The sequence below is a fragment of the Coregonus clupeaformis genome, chromosome 24 (genome assembly GCF_020615455.1).
Source record: "Coregonus clupeaformis isolate EN_2021a chromosome 24, ASM2061545v1, whole genome shotgun sequence".
Taxonomy (NCBI): Eukaryota; Metazoa; Chordata; class Actinopteri; order Salmoniformes; family Salmonidae; genus Coregonus; species Coregonus clupeaformis.
The window spans coordinates 47,670,674-47,692,988 of NC_059215.1; the positions used below are offsets into that span (position 1 = coordinate 47,670,674).

Genomic DNA, 22,315 nt, shown 5'->3' on the forward strand with positions numbered 1-22,315 from the left:
TTCCATCAATTCCGTCCAATCCTTGCACGACTGTAACGCTGTCATAATATTACAAAAATAGTCACCTTTTCTAATGAACCACACTCAGTCTCCTGAGCACCTACAGCGCTCGTTCTTTGACATGATTATATTTGTCAAGCAGCGGGAGAGCGCACAATGCTTCTCAGGGCTGCCATGTCGGCTCGATTGTAAACACGAGAACACACACACAGAGAGAGAGAGAGAGTAGGGTACTGCAAAATGGAGTCCGCACAAGACTTGCTTCTGTTCTTATTTCTCCTAAGGCAACAAAAATAAAGGAGAAAAAGTTAGCTTGCTCATCATATGGGTTACGAAAGGTAGTGCTTCGCCTTCATATGCCGTTACTTATGCCAAATTGTTACAACCTAGCACGTTCGGCTCGCGATTTACCTTTACGCAAGGTAAGACTGGCAGGGATATGCACCGTGCAAGGACAGTAACCGATAAATTAAACTATGATCAGATATGCATATTCTTATGATATCTGTGACAAATGCCACTCGGTGTATAAAATAAATTCATTCAGTAAACACATTTGCTACACCACTAGACAGATGGAATGAGAGTCGCGACTACCCAGACTGGTCTCAGAAAACTACTTGCGAAATTAAACAGTAACATGTTAATATATTTATCAACCTACCTCCGCGGGGCGAACAAGTCGTCCATTTCTGACACCGATCTCTAACGGTCGGGATGTTGACAGTTTGTCTAGAACTGTAGTGGTCGTTGTCAATCAACTCACTCTATTCCTTCCCACCTATTTGCCAGGTGCTCAAAATGGAGGAGCACGCAAAGCGCTTGGTGGAGCCTCGGAGAAGGTTTTCCACTGTGACCTCACAGCGTAGCCCAGCTCGAGCTCCCGTTTCTACCACACACCCAACTGAGCATGCGCTAACAATTTACACACGCACGCACGCGCGCGCGCAGGCAGGCAGGATACGGAATCCAGCTCCCCTCTCGAACGTATGTCTGGTCTTATAATAAACAAGGCCATTGGAATTTAACGAGAGGCTGCAGACAACTGACACAGCGCTCCGCATACCAAACAAGAGGAGCCGGGGAGGAGAGGGAGAGGAAGGGGGCAGGGTAGACTGGGGCCCTGGCTCTGAACTAGGGGGTTACAGACTAACAACAGTGGTGGTACGAAATAGGGAGGCAGCACAGCGACCGACGAGGATGTCTATTTTACGTCCAGCCATGCAGTTGCTACACTGTAACTCCTGATTTCCAACACGTCAAGGAGCCCACTAGTGATAAAGTGCTACTAGGCTACAGTGTGGATACATTGTTACAGTGTAGCTAAAATTACGGGTAAATACTGTATATTGTTTCATAGATACAGTGTAACTACAGGGTGTCTGCCTGCCCCAAGTGCATGATTACAGCCCTCAAATAAACTACAAAACAATGGCACTTCTATATATATTTTTTAATTCAACAGCGTTTCATACATCCACTCTCAGATAGAAGTACATGACTGCTGTATTTAATATGTAGGGCTGGCAGTTCCTTTTGGTTCAGGTATAAAACTACAATGATTTTAAAGGTGTCAACCGTGAACTTCAGGATGATGTCCTCTGTGAATGTTAAATAGTGTGTGGTTACAGTGCATGACACTGACCTACGGGCTAAAGTAAATGTCAGTATGATATGAAAAGATTTAAGTCCCGACACCAAAAAACTGAGCCTCTTAAGGGATTAAGCTACATGAACAATTCATGACTCCTTTTGAGATATTAGGCCAAAGCATTTCCAGGAAGAGTTCATTCCTAGTAAATGTTCAGTTTGATTACAAGCTGTGTTATTCATAACATGAAAGGGGGCAGGTTGTGTTGTGGTTTGAATATTACCAGAATATTACCATGTTATTACCATAACATTTAAATCACGCAGCTATTTTGTCCCTGCAGTGAACTATATGGAAATGTCTTCAAAAGTTAGGTCATTGTAACATCACCATAATAATCATGTTAATGGCAAATAACGTAACATTGACCTTTTTATAAGGATATCTTATACTATATGAAAAATATCCTAAATCTATCCTTGATCATGCTAATGGCCGTTTTTATATCTGGCATTAATATAACATGTGTGTGTATGTACTGATATGTAGGCTATGTGTGACATTTTAAAATGTATGTATTTCAGTCCTTGACTAATAAATGTTCTGTACTATGTATTAAGTCATGTTTCATGTGGACCCCAGGAAGAGTAGCTGAGGCTTTTTCAGCGGCTAATGGGGATCCTGATAAATACCAAATAGCAGCCATAAATAACATTTTGTTTACAGATTTAAGACCTTGGGGTTTATTTTGCACTCAGCATCATAGAGCGTTTTAGCTGTAATCATTATAGTGCCTGGAGCCATACTAGGTTAACAGCAGAGTTAGCAGGAGCTCTATACACACACAAAGTGTCTATGACAGGGATCCCAAATGGCGGCACGCGGGCCGAATTTGGCACACGGGTGGTTTAATTTTTAATATATATATATATAAAATTCTTGACCATTTTCATTGTTGGACATAGAACATTCCAGCTCCAAGCGATTTTAAATTTAGGAAATCCGTTCCCAAGTATTCCCACGAATAATACGATGCGATCGTATGCAAATGTCCGCTGAAGAATCAGATTCTAGTTGATGATCCCTGATCTATGGCCTTTGGTGGTTTATTTGGTGGTGGTTTTATGCATGTGTTATTTATTTTACACTTATTTTACCAGATAAGTTGACAGAGTAGGGGCTGTCAGTTAATCAGTTAACTTTTTTGTAATTGTACAAATTAATCACAATTTTTATTATGGATAAAAGTGAGAATATTTCTCTTTGATCATCATGTCACCAGAATAAGACCCTCGATATCTACTGGAAAGGAGCATCAATATCACCGTGCATTTTCACCACCCTGTAAAGTTAATCATAAGATATTTCATCTGTAACCTAATAAACTGCAAAGGACCACTTTGGAAACAAGTGTTTTAATTAATACTTTCAAGTGATATCCTCTCTGGGTCCACATTGCACATTTTGTTGTGTATGTCTGTTACCCAAAATAAATTCAATTCAATTAAATTCCTGAGTCGTAGTGGGAGGACCACACAACATGTCATTGCCTGACTCCAAGTTTACTTTGATATGATGGTTATTATATCAATATTTGCACATAAAAGCGTTAATTTTACAGACACAAAAAAGATCCCACCTCGTCTAGTGTATTTTGCTTTTTCGACATGTGGAAAGTTTACAGACAAATTTGCTGTTTCAATTGGGCCTGTTGTGACATTTTTTTATCCAACATAGACCAATGACTATAAGAGTTCCAAACCTCTCTGCCAATAACAGCTAGTTTTCAGTTTTCCCCTCCGCACTCAGACCCCTCCCAGAAAGTGCTAGCAACATTCTTGCTTGAGAAATAGTTTCCCCCCTGAAAAGGTACATAATTGTTACCCAGAAATGATTTGATATTGATATACAAACTGCTACATCTGGCTTTTAAGTCCACAACCATGGCGTTATTAGTCACACTCTTACCAACGGAGTCTCACAAGACAAAGAGAGGAAAAGACCAGCAGTAGAACCAATAGTCAGACAGTCCTACCTGGTCTCTGGGTTGTATCAGAACCCATAGTCAGACAGTCCTACCTGGTCTCTGGGTTGTATCAGAACCCATAGTCAGACAGTCCTACCTGGTCTCTGGGTTGTATCAGAACAAATAGTCAGACAGTCCTACCTGGTCTCTGGGTTGTATCAGAACAAATAGTCAGACAGTCTTACCTGGTCTCTGGGTTGTATCCCAGGATGTAGAAAAAGGAGTCGATGCGAGCTTTGAACTCCCTGGCAGCAAAGATGTCGGAGAAATGGGCGATGTTACACTTCCCCCTGAAAGACAAGACAGAAAAGCAACAGACATTTGTTTTATTGGTCAACATACAAGCACTATAAACACACTATATATACACCAAAGTATGTGGACACCCCTTCAAATTAGTGGATTTGGCTATTCCAGCCACACACGCTGCTGACAGGTGTATAAAATCCGAGCACACAGCCATGCAATCTCCATAGACAAACATTGACAGTAGAATGGCCTTACTGAACAGCTCAGTGACTTTCAACGTGGCACTGTCATAGGATGCCATCTTTCCAATAAGACAGTTCGTCAAATTTCTGCCCTGCTAGAGCTGCCTCGGTCAACAGTAAGTGCGGTTATTGTGAAGTGGAAATGTCTAGGCGCAACAACGGCTCAGCCACGAAGTGGTAGGCCACACAAGCTCACAGAACGGGACCACACACAAGCTCACAGAATGTGTTTCCATGGCCGAGCAGCCACACACAAGCCTAAGATCACCATGCCCAATGCCAAGCGTCGGCTGGAGTGGTGTAAAGCTCGCCGCCATTGGACTCTGGAGCAGTGGAAATACGTTCTCTGGAGTGATGAATCACACTTCACCATATGGCAGTCCGACGGACGAATCTGGGTTTGGCGGATGCCAGGAGAACGCTACCTGCCCGAATGCATTGTGCCAACTGTAAAGTTTGGTGGAGGAGGAATAATGGTCTGGGGCTGTTTTTCGTGGTTCGGGCTAGGCCCCTTAGTTCTAGTGAAGGGAAATCTTAACGCTACAGCATACAATGACATTCTAGATAATAATAATAATAATAATAATAATATGCCATTTAGCAGACGCTTTTATCCAAAGCGACTTATAGTCATGCGTGCATACATTTTTGTGTATGGGTGGTCCCGGGGATCGAACCCACTACCTTGGCGTTACAAGCGCCGTGCTCTACCAGCTGAGCTACAGAGGACCACAATGCTTCTGTGCTTCCAACTTTGTGGCAACAGTTTGGGGAAGGCCCTTTCCTGTTTCAGCATGACAATGCCCCCGTACACAAAGCGAGGTCCATACAGAAATGGTTTGTCAAGATCGTTGTGGAAGAACTTGACTGGCCTGCACAGAGCCCTGACCTCAACCCCATCGAACACCTTTGGGATGAATTGGAACGCCGACTGCGAGCCAGGCCTAATCGGCCAACATCAGTGCCTGACCTCACTAATGCTCGAGGCTGAATGGAAGCAAGTCCCCGCAGCAATGTTCCAACATCTAGTGGAAAGCCTTCCCAGAAGAGTGGAGGCTGTTATAGCAGCAAAGGGGGGGGGACCAACTCCATATTAATGCCCATGATTTTGGAATGAGATGTTCAACGAGCAGGTGTCCACATACAGTACCAGTCAAAGGTTTGGACACACCTAATTATTCAAGGGTTTTTCTTTATTTTTACTATTTTCTACACTCACAACTATGAAATAACACATATGGAATCATGTAGTAACAAAACAAATGTTAAAAAAATCAAAATACATTTTATATTTGAGATTCTTCAAATAGCCACCCTTTGCCTTGATGACAGCTTTGCACAATCTTGGCATGCTTCACCTGGAATGCTTTTCCAACAGTCTTGAAGGAGATCCCACATATGCTGAGCACTTGCTGGCTGCTTTTCCTTCACTCTGCCGTCCGACTCATCCCAAACCATCTCAATTTGGTTGAGGTCGGGGGATTGTGGAGGCCAGGTCATCTGATGTAGCACTCCATCACTCTCCTTCTTGGTAAAAAAGCCCTTACACAGCCTGGTGTGTTGGGTCATTGTCCTGTTGAAAAACAAATGATAGTCCCAATAAGTCCATACCAGATGGGATGGCGTATCGCTGCAGAATGCTGTGGTAGCCATGTTGGTTAAGTGTGCCTTGAATTCTAAATAAATCACAGACAGTGTCACCACCAAAAGGACAACTTTCCACCGGTCTAATGCCCATTGCTCGTGTTTCTTGGCCCAAGCAGGTCTCTTCTTCTTATTGGTGTCCTTTAGTAGTGGTTTCTTTGCAGTAATTCGACCATGAAGGCCTGATTCACACAGTCCCCGCTGAACAGTTGACGTTGAGATGTGTCTGTGACTTGAACTCTGTGAAGCATTTATTTGGGCTGCGATTTCTGAGGCTGGTAACTCTAATGAACTTATCCTCTGCAGCAGAGGTAACTCTGGGTCTTCCATTCCTGTGGCGGTCCTCATGAGAGCCTGTTTCATCATAGCGCTTGATGGTTTTTGCAACTGCACTTGAAGAAACGTTCAATGTTCTTGACATTTTCCGTATTGACTGACCTTCATGTCTTACAGTCATGATGGACTTTCGTTTCTCTTTGCTTATTTGAGCTGTTCTTGCCATAATATGGACTTGGTCTTTTAGCAAATAGGGCTATCTTCTGTATACCACCCCCCCTACCTTGTCACCACACAAATTAACTTTTAAGAAGGCACACCTGTTCATTGAAATGCATTCCAGGTGCCTACCTCATGAAGCTGGTTGAGAGAATGCCAAGAGTGTGCAAAGCTGTCATCAAGACAAATGGTAAAATATATTTTGATTTGTTTAACACTTTTTTGGTTACTACATGATTCCATTTGTGTTATTTCATAGTTGTGATGTCTTCACTATTATTCTACAATGTAAAAAATAGTAAAAATAGAGAAAAACCCTTGAATGAGTAGGTGTGTCCAAACTTTTGACTGGTACTGTACTTTTGCACATAAGCACATACAGTGCCTTCAGAAAGTATTCACACCCGTTCCACATTTTTTTGTGTTACAGACAGAATTTAAAATTGATTAAATTGAGATGTTGTGCCACTGGCCTACACACAATACCCCATAATGTTAAAGTGGAATCATGTTTTTAGAAATGTTTAGAAATGAATAAAAAATGAAAAGCTGAAATGTCTTGTGGCAAAGAAATAAACTTTATGTCCTCAACACGAAGTGTTATGTTTGGGGCAAATCCAACACAACACTGAGTACCACTTCATATTTTCAAGCATGGTGGTGGCTGCATCATGTTATGGGTATGCTTGTCAGCGGCAAGGACTAGGGAGTTTTTTAGGATAAAAATAAACAGAATAGAACTTAGCACAGGCAAAATCCTAGAGGAAAACCTGGTTCAGTCTGCTTTCCAACAGACACCGGGAGACAAATTCACCTTACAGCAGGTCAATAACCTAAAACACAAGGCCAAATATAGACTGGAGTTGCTTACCATGACGACATTGAATATTCCTGAGTGGCCTAGTTACAGTTTTGACTTAAATCTGCTTGAAAATATATGGCAAGACCCTCCATCCATCCTTCATTCCTCCCTCCCTCCCTCCCTCCCTCCATCCTTCATTCCTCCCTCCCTCCCTCCCTCCATCCATTCCTCCCTCCCTCCCTCCCTCCCTCCCTCCATCCATTCCTCCCTCCCTCCATCCATCCATTCCTCCCTCCATCCATTCCTCCCTCCCTCCCTCCCTCCCTCCTTCCATCCATCATTCCTCCTTCCATCCCTCATTCCTCAGAGACATGCAACCTGTGTTGCTCTGCTCTTCCAGACGTTATGACCCCAAACAAGCCAGTCACACACACAATTTCACATCCAGCAGCGTGTCTGTCTGTGTGTCTGGCCCCATCCAGCAGCGTGTCTGTCTGTGTGTCTGGCCCCATCCAGCAGCGTGTCTGTCTGTGCGTCTGGCCCCATCACCAGCGTGTCTGTCTGTGCGTCTGGCCCCATCACCATAACAACCATCAGCCAGGTCTGCAGGCGGCTACAGATAGGAACAATAACTTCCTGACAAGATCACAGGATGAAAGCAATAGGGAGGGGTGTGTCTGTGTGTGTCTGTGTGTGTGTGTGTCTGTGTCTCTGTGTGTATGTGTGTGACTGTATGTGTGTCTGTGTGTGTCTCTGTGTGTGTGTGTGTGTCTGTGTGTGTGTATGTGTGTGTGTGTGTGTGTGTGTGTGTGTGTGTGTGTCTGTGTGTGTGTGTGTGTGTGTGGGCGGAGCGGGCAGCATTACATTACATCGTCCTGATGGAATTCCCTCTGCCTGCATTTATCTAAAGCTCCTATAAATAGTCAAATCACAGAGCTGCTGCTGTGTGTGTGTGTGTGTGTGTGTGTGTGTGTGAGAGTGTGTGTGTGCGCGCACAAGACAACTGGCTGCTAATTTAGCCTGAAATCACTGGGTTCTCCGAGACGTGGCGAGAGAGAGAGCTGCTACATTGTTTCAGATGGTTTGCGTTAAGGGGGTAGTGTTGCTGTGTGGAGCAGCAAGGAGAAAGGGAAGACTATCTGGTTTCATATGGAGACAACCACATGCCTGTGCTCCTTTCCTTGGCACTGAGAGTTACAGCGTGATGACTATCAGCTTGGTGTTGCTGTCTTGTGTGTGTGTGTGTGTGTGTGTGTGTGTGTGTGTGTGTGTGTGTGTGTGTGTGCAGTACTGTGTTCCAAGTTTATTTGCCACTTGCACAGGATACAACACGTGTAAAACAGTACAGTGAAATTCCTACTTGAGAGTTCTTTCCCAACACTGCCCTCATAATAATAAATAATAGAAAATAGAATTTAAAAGTCTGAAAAAAAAAAAAAAAAACTATGATTAAGTAACATGAGAATGCAGGTATATACAGGTCAGTGTCAGTACCTTATTCAATGTGTAGGGGTACTGGAGTGGTTGGATATACAGGTCAGTGTCAGTACCTTATTCAATGTGCAGGGGTACTGGAGTGGTTGGATATACAGGTCAGCTTATTCAATGTGCAGGGGTACTGGAGTGGTTGTATATACAGGTCAGCGTCAGTACCTTATTCAATGTGCAGGGGTACTGGAGTGGTTGAATATACAGGTCAGCGTCAGTACCTTATTCAATGTATATGGGGGTACTGGAGTGGTTGTATATACAGGTCAGTGTCAGTACCTTGTGGTTGTATATACAGGTCAGCATCAGTACCTTATTCAATGTGCAGGGGTACTGGAGTGGTTGTATATACAGGTCAGTGTCAGTACCTTGTGGTTGTATATACAGGTCAGCATCAGTACCTTATTCAATGTGTAGGGGTACTGGAGTGGTTGTATATACAGGTTAGTGTAAGTTAGGGCTGTAGCGGTCATTACATTTTGCCAGCCGGTGATTGTCAAACAAATAACTGCCAGTCTCACGGTAATTTACCATGAATTAACATAAACACATTTAGCATCTCCTGGCTTCCACACATAGCCTACAAGCCACTGATGCAGACCTTTGGAACATCTACATTTGAAAAAGTCTAATAAATCCATGTAATATAGCCTACACCATCACAATAAACCATTATTTATTTTAGACAGGTCTAAAGAAACATGATATGAAGAAAATGTAGTCTATTTCAGAAGAATAGAATAGCATACTTTGCATTATGTTAGGTCCTGATCTGGCTATGCCATATAGCTGTGGGCTACACTAGTTCATTTAGCAGACAAGATTTGCTAAGAATTCCGTGGCATTATTTTATAGTGTGAAGAATACAATTGAACAAAGCTGAATAAAATAGAAAGGATATTTTCTCCAAATGATTTGAGGGAGTGCGCACATGCAGCTATTCTGTGTTGAGCGGTTAACAAAGAAACAGGTCCTCCTATATGCTTAATTTAGAGTTATTAATGTAACTTTAGTTGTTCTACAAACGTTGGGCTATATGTTTTGATTTTTAATACATTCTAAGGCTGCATGATGCGACTCTAATGATGATTTCTTTTTTTAAGTTGCATGAAAGGCATGAGCTATGCTTTGTTTTTTGCGCAGGCTGTACACACTCCATCAGTCTCTCATTCACAATTTGACAAGCACTTGATAATGCCTCGAATTTCCCGGCTGCATCCCCTTTGTGTTGCCATAATCCCCCTAAAGAAATCCATGCCTTTTGTGGCCAGTGGCCGTTGTGCCCTTGGGCTGAATAACTGTAAGTCGCTCTGGATAAGAGCGTCTGCTAAATGACTCAAATGTAAATAACTCCCTTCTCCCCGCTGCGTGCCTGAAGCACGTCTCACTCACATGGTTCTCCATCATGTGATCGGGTCTTTCTCACAGTCTACAAGTGAAGAGACACACATCCGGGACGCAACTGCGCGTCTTCTTATCCAATTCTGAGGCATATATTGAAGATATTGGAAGAATTGTCCCCATTTACTTTTCGTCAGCCAACAAGATGAGTAGGCTTAATGAACAGCAAAAGCGCTAGCCTATGTCAATCTACTATCCCCCACAGTCAACCCATTTCTATTCTTTGCGAGAAATAAATATTCCAAACATAGTCTGGGACAGTTGTGGGATGCGATAGATCCCAAATTAATACAACCACTAGCATCAAAAAACCTTTTTTAAGCAATGAGCCTGACGCAACAGATGAGAACATTTATCTTAAAACGTTGATAAACTATTAGGCTATTTCTTCACATTATAAGCACAGCAATGCGCACAGGGCAGTAGGCTATAAGCACGAATGTTCCATTAGCAGGAAAACCCCATTCTCAAAAGTGACCGCAAATGTGATTATGTATGTAATGCTTTTATTATAAAAGGTGCATTTTATGGTGAAAATGATCTTCCCCAAATGTCAAACTCACGCGCTGCGTATGTATGCCAGTGATGTCGCTAAACCCATTGTAAAGTGGATTAATGTGCTTAATTTTAGGAAATTAATTAGCCACTTTAGTTGTGATTCAAACCTTATTAAAACATATAGGCCTATGGGCAAGGATACATGAGGTGTGCGACTATGATTCGAAAAAGTCGCAAAAAAAAAAAAGCATTATTTCTTACGCTGGGCATCATTGACAAGAGATAATATATAATTCACAAGTGACAGGCTAATATTGTCACCCATCACACTATTCTTGATTTAATCTTGTCTTTACATATACTAAATAATATATGTGTGAAATTTGTTTTGATTTAGAATGGACCATTATCATGCACCTGTATCGAAACAGGGGCAGCGGGGAAAAATACATGTCATCTATGCACTTAAATAGCGAATGGAGGACGCTTTTCCCCGTGGTTCATTTTCATGCCAGCCAGGTAGGCTATACTCCTGTTTTAAAGAGAAGCAATGTGCTTAATATTAGGAAGGTTGAGAAATAAATATAGTAGGCCTAGCCTATAGAAAGCTGATGGGATCCTCCTCTTTTCAAATAGAGGCCATCAGCTCATGGGCTCTCATTAAGTGTTTGATTAGATTTTCGATTACATTTGCATTGATGACAGAGTGATTTGAGGGACAATAGAGTGCTGAGTACCAGGCTACTAATGACCATCAGCAGCATCAGAGATTGGAGAAGCCTAGTTACGGTGACTAAATCATGACTCGTGACCACCGGTGTGGCGGTAATAAGGTCACCGTAACGGCCCTAGTGTCAGTACCTTATTCAATGTGTAGGGGTACTGGAGTGGTTGTATATACAGGTCAGTGTCAGTACCTTATTCAATGTGCAGGGGTACTGGAGTGGTTGTATATACAGGTCAGCGTCAGTACCTTATTCAATGTGCAGGGGTACTGGAGTGGTTGTATATACAGGTCAGTGTCAGTACCTTATTCAATGTGTAGGGGTACTGGAGTGGTTGAGGTGGGTTTATAAAGTTGAAGTCGGAAGTTTACATACACCTTTAGCCAAATACATTTAAACTCAGTTTTTCACAATTCCTGACATTTAATCCTAGTAAATATTCCCTGTCTTAGGTCAGTTAGGATCACCACTTTATTTTAAGAATGTGAAATGTCAGAATAATAGTAGAGAGAACGATTTATTTCAGCTTTTATTTCTTACATCACATTCCCAGTGGGTCAGAAGTTTACATACACTCCATTAGTATTTGGTAACATTGCCTTTAAATTGTTTAACTTGGGTCAAACGTTTCAGGTAGCCTTCCACAATAAGTTGGGTGAATTTTGGCCCATTCCTCCTTACAGAGCTGGTGTAACTGAGTCAGGTTTGTAGGCCTCCTTGCTCGCACACGCTTTTTCAGTTCTGCCCACAAATGTTCTATAGGATTGAGGTCAGGGCTTTGTGATGGCCACTCCAATACCTTGACTTTGTTGTCCTTAAGCCATTTTGCCACAACTTTGGAAGTATGCTTGGGGTCATTGTCCATTTGGAAGACCCATTTGCGACCAAGCTTTAACTTCGTGACTGATGTCTTGAGATGTTGCTTCAATATATCCACATAATTTTCCTTCCTCATGATGCCATCTATTTTGTGAAGTGCACCAGTCCCTCCTGCAGCAAAGCACCCCCACAGCATGATGCTGCCACCCCGTGCTTCACGGTTGTGATGGTGTTCTTTGGCTTGCAAGCGACCCCCTTTTTCCTTCAAACATAACAATGGTCATTATGGCCAAACAGTTCTATTTTTGTTTCATCAGACCAGAGGACATTTCTCCAAAAAGTAAGATCTTTGTCCCCATGTGCAGTTGCAAACCGTAGTCTGGCTTTTTTTATGGCGGTTTTGGAGCAGTGGCTTCTTCCTTGCTGAGCGGCCTTTCAGGTTATGTCGATATAGGACTCGTTTTACTGTGGACATAGATACTTTTGTACCTGTTTCCTCCAGCATCTTCACAAGGTCCTTTGCTGTTGTTCTGGGATTTATTTGCACTTTTCGCACCAAAGTACGTTGATCTCTAGGAGACAGAACGCGTCTCCTTCCTGAGCGGTATGACGGCTGCGTGGTCCCATGGTGTTTATACTTGCATACTATTGTTTGTACAGATGAACGTGGTACCTTCAGGCGTTTGGAAATTGCTCCCAAGGATGAACAAGACTTGTGGAGGTCTCCCATTTTTTCTGAGGTCTTGGCTGATTTCTTTTCATTTTCCCATGATGTCAAGCAAAGATGCACTGAGTTTGAAGGTAGGCCTTGAAATACATCCACAGGTACACCTTCAATTGACTCAAATGATGTCAATTAGCCTATCAGAAGCTTCTAAAGCCATGACATCATTTTCTGGAATTTCGAAAGCTGTTTAAAGGCACAGTCAACTTAGTGTATGTAAACGTCTGACCCACTGGAATTGTGATACAGTGAATTTTAAGTGAAATAATCTGTCTGTAAACAATTGTTGGAAAAATGACTTGTGTCATGCACAAAGTAGATGTCCTAACCGACTTGCCAAAACAATAGTTTGTTAACAAGAAATTTGTGGAGTGGTTGAAAAATGAGTTTTAAATGACTCCAACCGAAGTGTATGTAAACTTCCGACTTCAACTGTACATAGAAAGTGACTGGCAGCAGTATGTGGGTTCGATCCGTGGGAATCGAACCCACAACCCTGGCGTTGCAAGCGCCATGCTCTACCAACTGAGCTACACAGGGCCAGTATGTATACAGGGCCTTCATAAAGTATTCATACCCCTTGACCTATCCACATTTTCTTGTGTTAAAGCCTGAATTCAAAATTGATGACATATTCTTTCCCAAGAGCCCAGTGGTCTCCATCATTGGGAAATATAAAAAATATGGAACGACCCAGACTCTGCCTAGAGCTGGCCGTCCGACCAAACTGAGCAACCGGGCAAGAAGGACCTTGGTCAGGGAGGTGACCAAGAACCCAATGACCACCCTGACAGAACTACAGAGTTCCTTGGCTGAGATGGGAGAACCTGCCAGAAGGACATCAGTCTCTACAGCAATTCACCAATCTGGGCTTTATGGGAGAGTGGCCAGATGGAAGCCACTCCTGAGAAAAAGGCACATGACAGCACGCCTGGAGTTTGCAAAAAGGCACGTGAAAGCCACTGAGATCATAAGGCAAAAGATTCTGTGGTCTGATGAGACAAAAATGCAACTCTTTGGCCTGAATGTAGAGCGTTATGTCTGGAGAAAACCAGGCACAGCTCATCACCCATCTAACACCATCCCTACTGTGAAGCATGGTGGTTGCAGCATCATGCTATGGGGATGCTTTTCAGCAGCAGGGACTGGGAGACTGGTAAGGATAGAGGGAACAATGAATAGTGACAAATACAGGCAAATCCTTGATGACAACCTGCTTCAGAGTGAAAGCAACCTTAGCCTGGGGCAAAGATTTACGTTACAATAGGACAATGACCCCAAGCACACAGCCAAAGCAACACTGGAATGGCTTCAGAACAAGAATGTGAAAGTCATTGAGTGGCCCAGCCAGAGGCCAGACATGAATCCCATTGAAAATCTGTGGAAAGACAATGATTTCTGTTCACAACCGCTGTACATGTAAACATGAGAAATAGGGACCAGTAGCAGGATAAATCGACGGATACTAATGCTAATGGCGATGAATAATCAAATGGATAGCAGCGTAATGGAGTAATACATCTAATCAATAATCATTTTAACAGCAGCGTAGGTTGTGTCTGAGTGGGTAGAGACATGTGGATGGGCATAGAGCCAGTGTGGATAGTCTGTGGGAGAAGGAGAGCAGTAGATGTTAGCCATTTAACAGTCTTATGGCCAGGGGATAGAAGCTGTTTAGAAGTCTGTTTGTCTGAGCCTTGATACACCGGTACCGCTTGTCTCGGGGTGGATGGATTCTTAGGCAATTTTCCGGGCCTTTCTTAGACACCGCCTGGCATGTACGTCCTGGATGGCAGGGAATTCGCCCCCCCGGTGATGGACTGGGCGGTCTGCACCATCCTCTGTAGGGGCCTTCCGGTCCCGGGCGGTGCAGGTGATACAACCAGTCAGGATGCTCTCAATGGTGCAGCTGTAAAGGTTCCTGAGGATCTGAGGGGCCATGCCAAATCATTTCAGCCTCCTGAGGGAGAAGAGGCGTTGCCGTGCCTGATTTACAACAGTTCTGGTGTGAGAGGACCATGTGAAGTCCTCAGAGATGTGGACACAGAGGAGCTCTTGACCCTCTCCACTGCGGCCCCGTCGATGTAGACAGGGGGTGTGCTCGCCCCGTTTCCTGTAGTCCACCATCAGCTCCTCGGTCTTGCTGACGTTGAGGGAGAGGTTGTTATCCTGGAAACACACTGCCAGTTCTCTGAACTCCTCCCTGTAGGCTGTCTCATTGCCGTTGGTGATCAGGCCTACCACCATCGTGTCGTCAGCAAACTTGATGATGGAGTTGGAGTAGTGCGTGCCCACACAGTCGTGGGTGAACAGGGAGTACAGGAAGAGGCTGAGCACGCACCCCTGGGGGGCCCGTGATAAGGGTCAGCGTGGGTGAACAGGGAGTACAGGAAGAGGCTGAGCACGCACCCCTGGGGGGGGGGCCCCCGTGATAAGGGTCAGCGTGGGTGAACAGGGAGTACAGGAAGAGGCTGAGCACGCACCCCTGGGGGGGGGCCCCCCGTGATAAGGGTCAGCGTGGGTGAACAGGGAGTACAGGAAGAGGCTGAGCACGCACCCCTGGGGGGGGGGCCCCCGTGATAAGGGTCAGTCGTGGGTGAACAGGGAGTACAGGAAGAGGCTGAGCACGCACCCCTGGGGGGGGGGCCCCCGTGATAAGGGTCAGTCGTGGGTGAACAGGGAGTACAGGAAGAGGCTGAGCACGCACCCCTGGGGGGGGCCCCCGTGATAAGGGTCAGCGTGGCGGAGGTGTTGTTGCCTACTCTCACCACCTGGGGTTGACCCGTCAGGAAGTCCTGGATCCAGTTGCAGAGGCAGGTTTAAGTCCCAGGGTCCCGAGCTTAACAGATAAAAACTATCTCGGGGGCTAGAAGGGTCGGCATTTGACCATCAGGTATTCCAAGACGGGTGAACAATGGGTTGAGACTTCCACTGCGCTGTGTGAGGGAGTTATAGGGAGGTTACAGCGCAGGCACGCTTTGTTCTTCCTATTGCATGCAGACAGACAGGTTCTCTAATACCGGTGTCTGTCTGGTCTAGAATTATAAACCTAGCAAATAAATAGCCAGGTACTGATCTTGAACTGCAACGTTGGCGCGATTTGGACATTAACCCCTTTTAAACATTGTGTGTTTGAGCTACAGACTTCAGTGTTGTCTCATTGGACTCGTCTATTTCTTCTGCATCTGTTGGTCTGTGTGAGCTGTATTTGTGAGACAAGGGTCCCGAAGGGGCCCAGGTCTTTAAAAAAAAAATGTCTGTAGGGTTCAAATGGTTTGAGTTACAAACTATTAAAAGCTATCTACGAAAAGCTGAGACTCATGAACACGCACGTTTTGCTCTATGACACTCACAAGCTACACAAGAGTCGTTAGAAGGTAAGGGGTTCTTCTACATAGAAGATCATAGGAAATACCAGGACATAGTGTCTATAATACTGAGTCACTAGAAGGTAAGGGGTTCTTCTACATAGAAGATCATAGGAAATACCAGGACATAGTGTCTATAATACTGAGTCATTAGAAGGTAAAGGGTTCTTCTACATAGAAGATCATAGGAAATACCAGGACATAGTGTCTATAATACTGAGTCATTAGAAGGTAAAGGGTTTTTCTACATTGAAGATCATAGGAAATACCAGGACATAGTGTCTATAATACTGTAATAAGCTCACATAGTTGCTGTCACAAACTCCACACAGTTGTCACTGACTAGTTGGATATTCATTTCCCACTGAGCAAACAGTTTCTATACTTAAAGCATTCTCATAAATTCATTTTTTATCAGGTTCTTGCTTTGGGGGACTCATGAATGCAACTGTTTATGTCATATTGTTGTGTATTCTACTTGTAGCCCTGGTCGTCCTGAACAGAAAATGGTAAAACACTTTAATTGCCAGGCTAAATATAAAGGCTGGACATGCAGACAAAGGAAAGTCTGATAAATGACAGATAGGTGGAAGTATTTCCCACTGTTAGCGTCGACGTTTCTGCATATTTCTGTGTGTTTATGTGGTCTCACCTGAGCGCAGCAGCATGATAGGTGTCCACATAGTCAGAGATGAAGAGTTCTCTGCCCCTGACCACTGGGTCTGTGATGACCAGCTCCCGGCCAGAATCTGAGGAGGGAAGACAAGAGAAGACACCACTAAGATAGCAGACAGAACAGGAGCAGACAGAACAGGAGCAGGAGCAGACAGAATAGGAGCAGGAGCAGACAGAATAGGAGCAGGAGCAGACAGAATAGAAGCAGACAGAACAGGAGCAGGAGCAGACAGAATAGAAGCAGACAGAACAGGAGCAGGAGCAGACAGAACAGGAGCAGGAGCAGACAGAACAGGAGCAGGAGCAGACAGACAGAACAGGAGCAGACAGAACAGGAGCAGACAGAATAGGGGCAGGAGCAGACAGAACAGGAGCAGACAGAACAGGAGCAGGAGCAGACAGAACAGGAGCAGGAGCAGACAGAATAGAAGCAGGAGCAGACAGAACAGGAGCAGGAGCAGACAGAACAGGAGCAGGAGCAGACAGAATAGAAGCAGACAGAACAGGAGCAGGAGCAGACAGAACAGAAGCAGGAGCAGACAGAACAGGAGCAGGAGCAGACAGACAGAACAGGAGCAGACAGAACAGGAGCAGACAGAATAGGGGCAGGAGCAGACAGAACAGGAGCAGACAGAACAGGAGCAGACAGAACAGGAGCAGACAGAACAGGAGCAGACAGAACAGGAGCAGACAGAATAGAATAGGAGCAGGAGCAGACAGAACAGGAGCAGGAGCAGACAGAACAGAAGCAGGAGCAGACAGAACAGGAGCAGACAGAACAGGAGCAGACAGAACAGGAGCAGGAGCAGACAGAATAGAAGCAGGAGCAGACAGAATAGAAGCAGGAGCAGACAGAACAGGAGCAGGAGCAGACAGAATAGAATAGAAGCAGGAGCAGACAGAATAGAAGCAGGAGCAGACAGAATAGAAGCAGGAGCAGACAGAATAGAAGCAGGAGCAGACAGAACAGGAGCAGACAGAATAGAAGCAGGAGCAGACAGAATAGAATAGAAGCAGGAGCAGACAGAATAGAAGCAGACAGAATAGAATAGAAGCAGGAGCAGACAGAATAGAAGCAGGAGCAGACAGAACAGGAGCAGGAGTGTGTGTGTGTGTGTGTGTGTGTGTGTGTGTGTCGCGCGCGCAGTGGTGGAAAAAGTACCCAATTGTCAAACTTGATTAAAAGTATTAGATACCTTAATAGAAAGTTACTCAAGTAAAAGTCTCCCAGTAAAATACTACTTGAGTAAAAGTCTAAAAGTATGAATCATTTCAAATTCCTTATTTTAAGCAAAGCAGACGGCACCATTTTCTTGTTTTTAAAACGTATGGATAGCCAGGGGCACACTCCGACACTCAGACATCATTTACAAAATATGTTTTTATGTTTAGTGGTTCCGCCAGAACATAGGCAGTAGGGATGACCACGTGTACTCTTGATAATTGCGTGAATTTCACAATTTTCCTGTCCTGCTAAGCATTCAAAATGTAACGAGTACTTTGGGTTGTCAGGGAAAATGTATGGAGTAAAAAGTACAATATTTTCTTTAGAAATGTAGTGAAGTAAAAGTTGTCAAAAATATGAACAGTAAAGTACAGATATAAAAAAAAAAACGACTTCAGTAGTACTTTAAGATCATTTAAGGACCAAGAAATTGACAGCTGTGCCATATAGATAGCAGAATAGTCGGGAAGAGATTTTTGACGTACCGATTCCATGGCACGTGTTTTATGAACTTATACGCAAAACGACGCCGGATTCAAGACTTAGAATTTTTCAATTTAAATTATACAAAATTCTTGTAACCAATAGAATGTTATTTATATGGGGGACACAATCTTCCCAGCTTTGCAGATTTTGCTGCGAAGAGAGAGAATCATTAGATCATTTGTTTTGGTACTGTCCATATGTAACTTGTTTTTGATCACAGGTCCAGGAATGGCCGAAGAATAGCAATAATTACCTGGAGCTAACCCTGCAGATAGCACTACTGGGTGATCTGAAAAGTCATAGTCAATCGATCAATAATATAATAATACTTTTAGCAATACGGTTGAAAAATATATGGCAAAAAGAAATCCAATATGGATGGTGTTAAGAGATAGGATGGGAGGGGTTGAATGGAGCTGAAGGTTGAGACTAATAACAACAAGATAACTAATGTAAAACATACTGTGTCCGTAAAACTTATATAGGTTATAGGTTAAGAACTTTTGTGAAAGAGCACAGTTTGGAAGATATGGCAAATAGAAATCAAACTGAATGGAGGAAGGACAGGACTAAAAACAAACAAAATATAATGATTGTAAAATAGACTGTGTCCATAAAACGTATATAGTATGTATAAGCTGAAAGTAGAGGCCTAAGCATTGTCGTTCACTAGCTTACTCCAATTAGGGGAGGGGTGGTGGGGTTGGAAAGTAATAAAGGAAAATATTTATTTTTTAAATGACATGTATACGTATTTATATGCATGTATGTGAATATATGTATTAATTTATATGTATGTGTGTACATACAGTTGAAGTCGGAAGTTTACATACACCTTAGCCAAATACATTTAAACTCAGTTTTTCACAATTCCTGACATTTAATCCTAGTAAAAATTCCCTGTTTTAGGTCAGTTAGGATCACCACTTTATTTTAAGAATGTGAAATGTCAGAATAATAGTAGAGAATTATTTATTTCAGCTTTAATTACTTTCATCACATTCCCAGTGGGTCAGAAGTTTACATACACTCCATTAGTATTTGGTAGCATTGGCTTTAAATTGTTTAACTTGGGTCAAACGTTTCGGGCAGCCTTCCACAAGCTTCCCACAATAAGTTGGGTGAATTCTGGCCCATTCCTCCTGACAGAACTGGTGTAACTGAGTCAGGTTTGTAGGCCTCCTTGCTCGCACACACTTTTTCAGTTCTGCCCACACATTTGCTATAGGATTGTGGTCAGGGCTTTGTGATGGCCACTCCAATACCTTGACTTTGTTGTCCTTAAGCCATTTTGCCACAACTTTAGAAGTATGCTTGGGGTCATTGTCCATTTGGAAGACCCATTTGCGACCAAGATTTAACTTCCTGACTGATGTCTTGAGATGTTGCTTCAATATATCCACATAATTTTCCTTCCTCATGATGCTATCTATTTTGTGAAGTGCACCAGTCCCTCCTGCAGCAAAGCACCCCCACAGCATGATGCTGCCACCCCCGTGCTTCACGGTTGGGATGGTGTTCTTTGGCTTGCAAGTCCCCCCTTTTTCCTCCAAACATAACGATGGTCATTATGGCCAAACAGTTCTATTTTTGTTTCATCAGACCAGAGGACATTTCTCCAAAAAGTATGATCATTGTCCCCATGTGCAGTTGCAAACCGCAGTCTGTCTTTTTTATGGCGGTTTTGGAGCAGTGGCTTCTTCCTTGCTGAGCAGCCTTTCAGGTTATGTCGATATAGGACTCGTTTTACTGTGGATATAGATACTTTTGTACCTGTTTCCTCCAGCATCTTCACAAGGTCCTTTGCTGTTGTTCTGGGATTGATTTGCACTTTTCGCACCAAAGTACGTTCATCTCTAGGAGACAGAACGCGTCTCCTTCCTGAGCGGTATGACGGCTGCGTGGTCCCGTGGTGTTTATACTTGCGTACTATTGTTTGTACAGATGAACGTGGTACCTTCAGGCGTTTGGAAATTGCTCCCAAGGATGAACCAGACTTGTGGAGGTCTACAATTTCTTTTCTGAGGTCTTGGCTGATTTCTTTTGATTTTCCCATGATGTCAAGCAAAGAGGCACTGAGTTTGAAGGTAGGCCTTGAAATGCATCCACAGGTACACCTCCAATTGACTCAAATGATGTCAATTAGCCTATCAGAAGGTTCTAAAGCCATGACATCATTTTCTGGAATTTTCCAAGCTGTTTAAAGGCACAGTCAACATAGTGTATGTAAACTTCTGACCCACTGGAATTGTGATACAGTGAATTATAAGTGAAATAATCTGTCTGTAAACAATTGCTGGAAAAATGACTTGTGTCATGCACAAAGTAGATGTCCTAACCGACTTGCCAAAACTATAGTTTGTTAACAAGAAATTTGTGGAGTGGTTGAAAAATGAGTTTTAATGACTCCAACCTAAGTGTATGTAAACTTCCGACTTCAACTGTATATACAGTACCAGTCAAAAGTTTGGACACTACTCATTCAAGGGTCTTTATTTTTTACATTTAGGTCATTTAGCAGACGCTCTTATCCAGAGCGACTTACAGTTTTTAGTGAGTGCATACATTTTTTCATACTGGCCCCCCGTGGGAATCGAACCCACAACCCTGGCGTTGCAAGCGCCACGCTCTACAAACTGAGCTACAGTTGTAGAATAATAGTGAAGACATCAAAACTATGAAATGACACATATGGAATCATGTAGTAACCAAAAAAGTGTTAAACAAATAAATATATATTTTATATTTGAGATTCTTCAAGTCACAAAACCATCATCAGCGCTATGATGAAACTCTCTCATGAGGAACGCCACAGATATGGAAGACCCAGAGTTACCTCTGCTGCAGAGGATAAGTTTATTAGAGTTACCAGAGGATAAGTTCATTAGAGTTACCAGCCTCAGAAATCGCAGCCCAAATGAATGCTTCACAGAGTTCAAGTAACAGACATCTCAACATCAACTGTTCAGAGGAGACTGTGTGAATCAGGCCTTCATGGTCGAAATGCTGCAAAGAAACCACTACTAAAGGAAACCAATAAGAAGAAGAGATTTGCTTGGGCCAAGAAACACGAGCAATGGACATTAGACCGGTGGAAGTTTGTCCTTTGGTCTGGAGTCCAAATTGGAGATTTTTGGTTCCAACCGCCGTGTCTTTGTGAGACGCGGTGTGGGTGAACGGATGATCTCCGCATGTGTATTTCCCACCGTAAAGCATGGAGGAGGTGTTAAGGTGTAGGGGTGCTTTGCTGGTGACACTGTCTGTGATGTATTTAGAATTCAAGGCACACTTAACCAGCATGGCTACCACAGCATTATGTGGTGATACGCCATCCCATCTGGTTTGGGCTTAGTGGGACGATCGTTCGTTTTTCAACAGGACAATGACCCAACACACCTCCAGGCTGTGTAAGGGCTATTTCACCAAGAAGGAGAGTGATGGAGTGCTGCAACAGATGACCTGGCCTCCACAATCCCCCGACCTCAACCCATTTGAGATGGTTTGGGATGAGTCGGACGGCAGAGTGAAGGAAAAACAGCCAACAAGTGCTCAGCATATGTGGGAAATCCTTCAAGACTGTTGGAAAAGCATTCCATGTGAAGCCGGTTGAGAGAATGCCAAGAGTGTGCAAAGCTGTCATCAAGGCAAACGGTGGCTATTTGAAGAATCTCAAATATAACATATATTTGGATTTGTTTAACACTTTTTCGGTTACTACATGATTCCATATGTGTTATTTCATAGTTTTGATGTCTTCACTATTATTCTCCAATGTAGAAAATAGTAAAAAATAAAGAAAAACCCTTGAATGAGTAGGTTTGTCCAAACGTTTGACTGGTACTGTATATGCAAAAAAT

General features: G+C 43.4%; 1 protein-coding gene across 7 annotated transcripts in view; it reads right to left on the reverse strand.

Moving 5' to 3' along the window:
• rerea (arginine-glutamic acid dipeptide (RE) repeats a) overlaps positions 1-22,315 on the reverse strand; it is a 252,759-nt gene that overhangs the window by 83,077 nt on the left and 147,367 nt on the right. For 6 of the 7 annotated variants that reach the window (XM_045207289.1, XM_045207290.1, XM_045207288.1 and 3 more), the window contains exons 5-6: positions 16,725-16,821; positions 3,803-3,907 (exon numbers count right to left, since the gene is read on the reverse strand). In XM_045207289.1, coding sequence (XP_045063224.1) covers positions 3,803-3,907; positions 16,725-16,821 — 202 coding nt within the window. Of the gene's footprint in view, positions 1-664; positions 1,012-3,802; positions 3,908-16,724; positions 16,822-22,315 lie in introns of those variants that run through there. The other variant, XM_045207294.1, reaches the window with a different exon arrangement.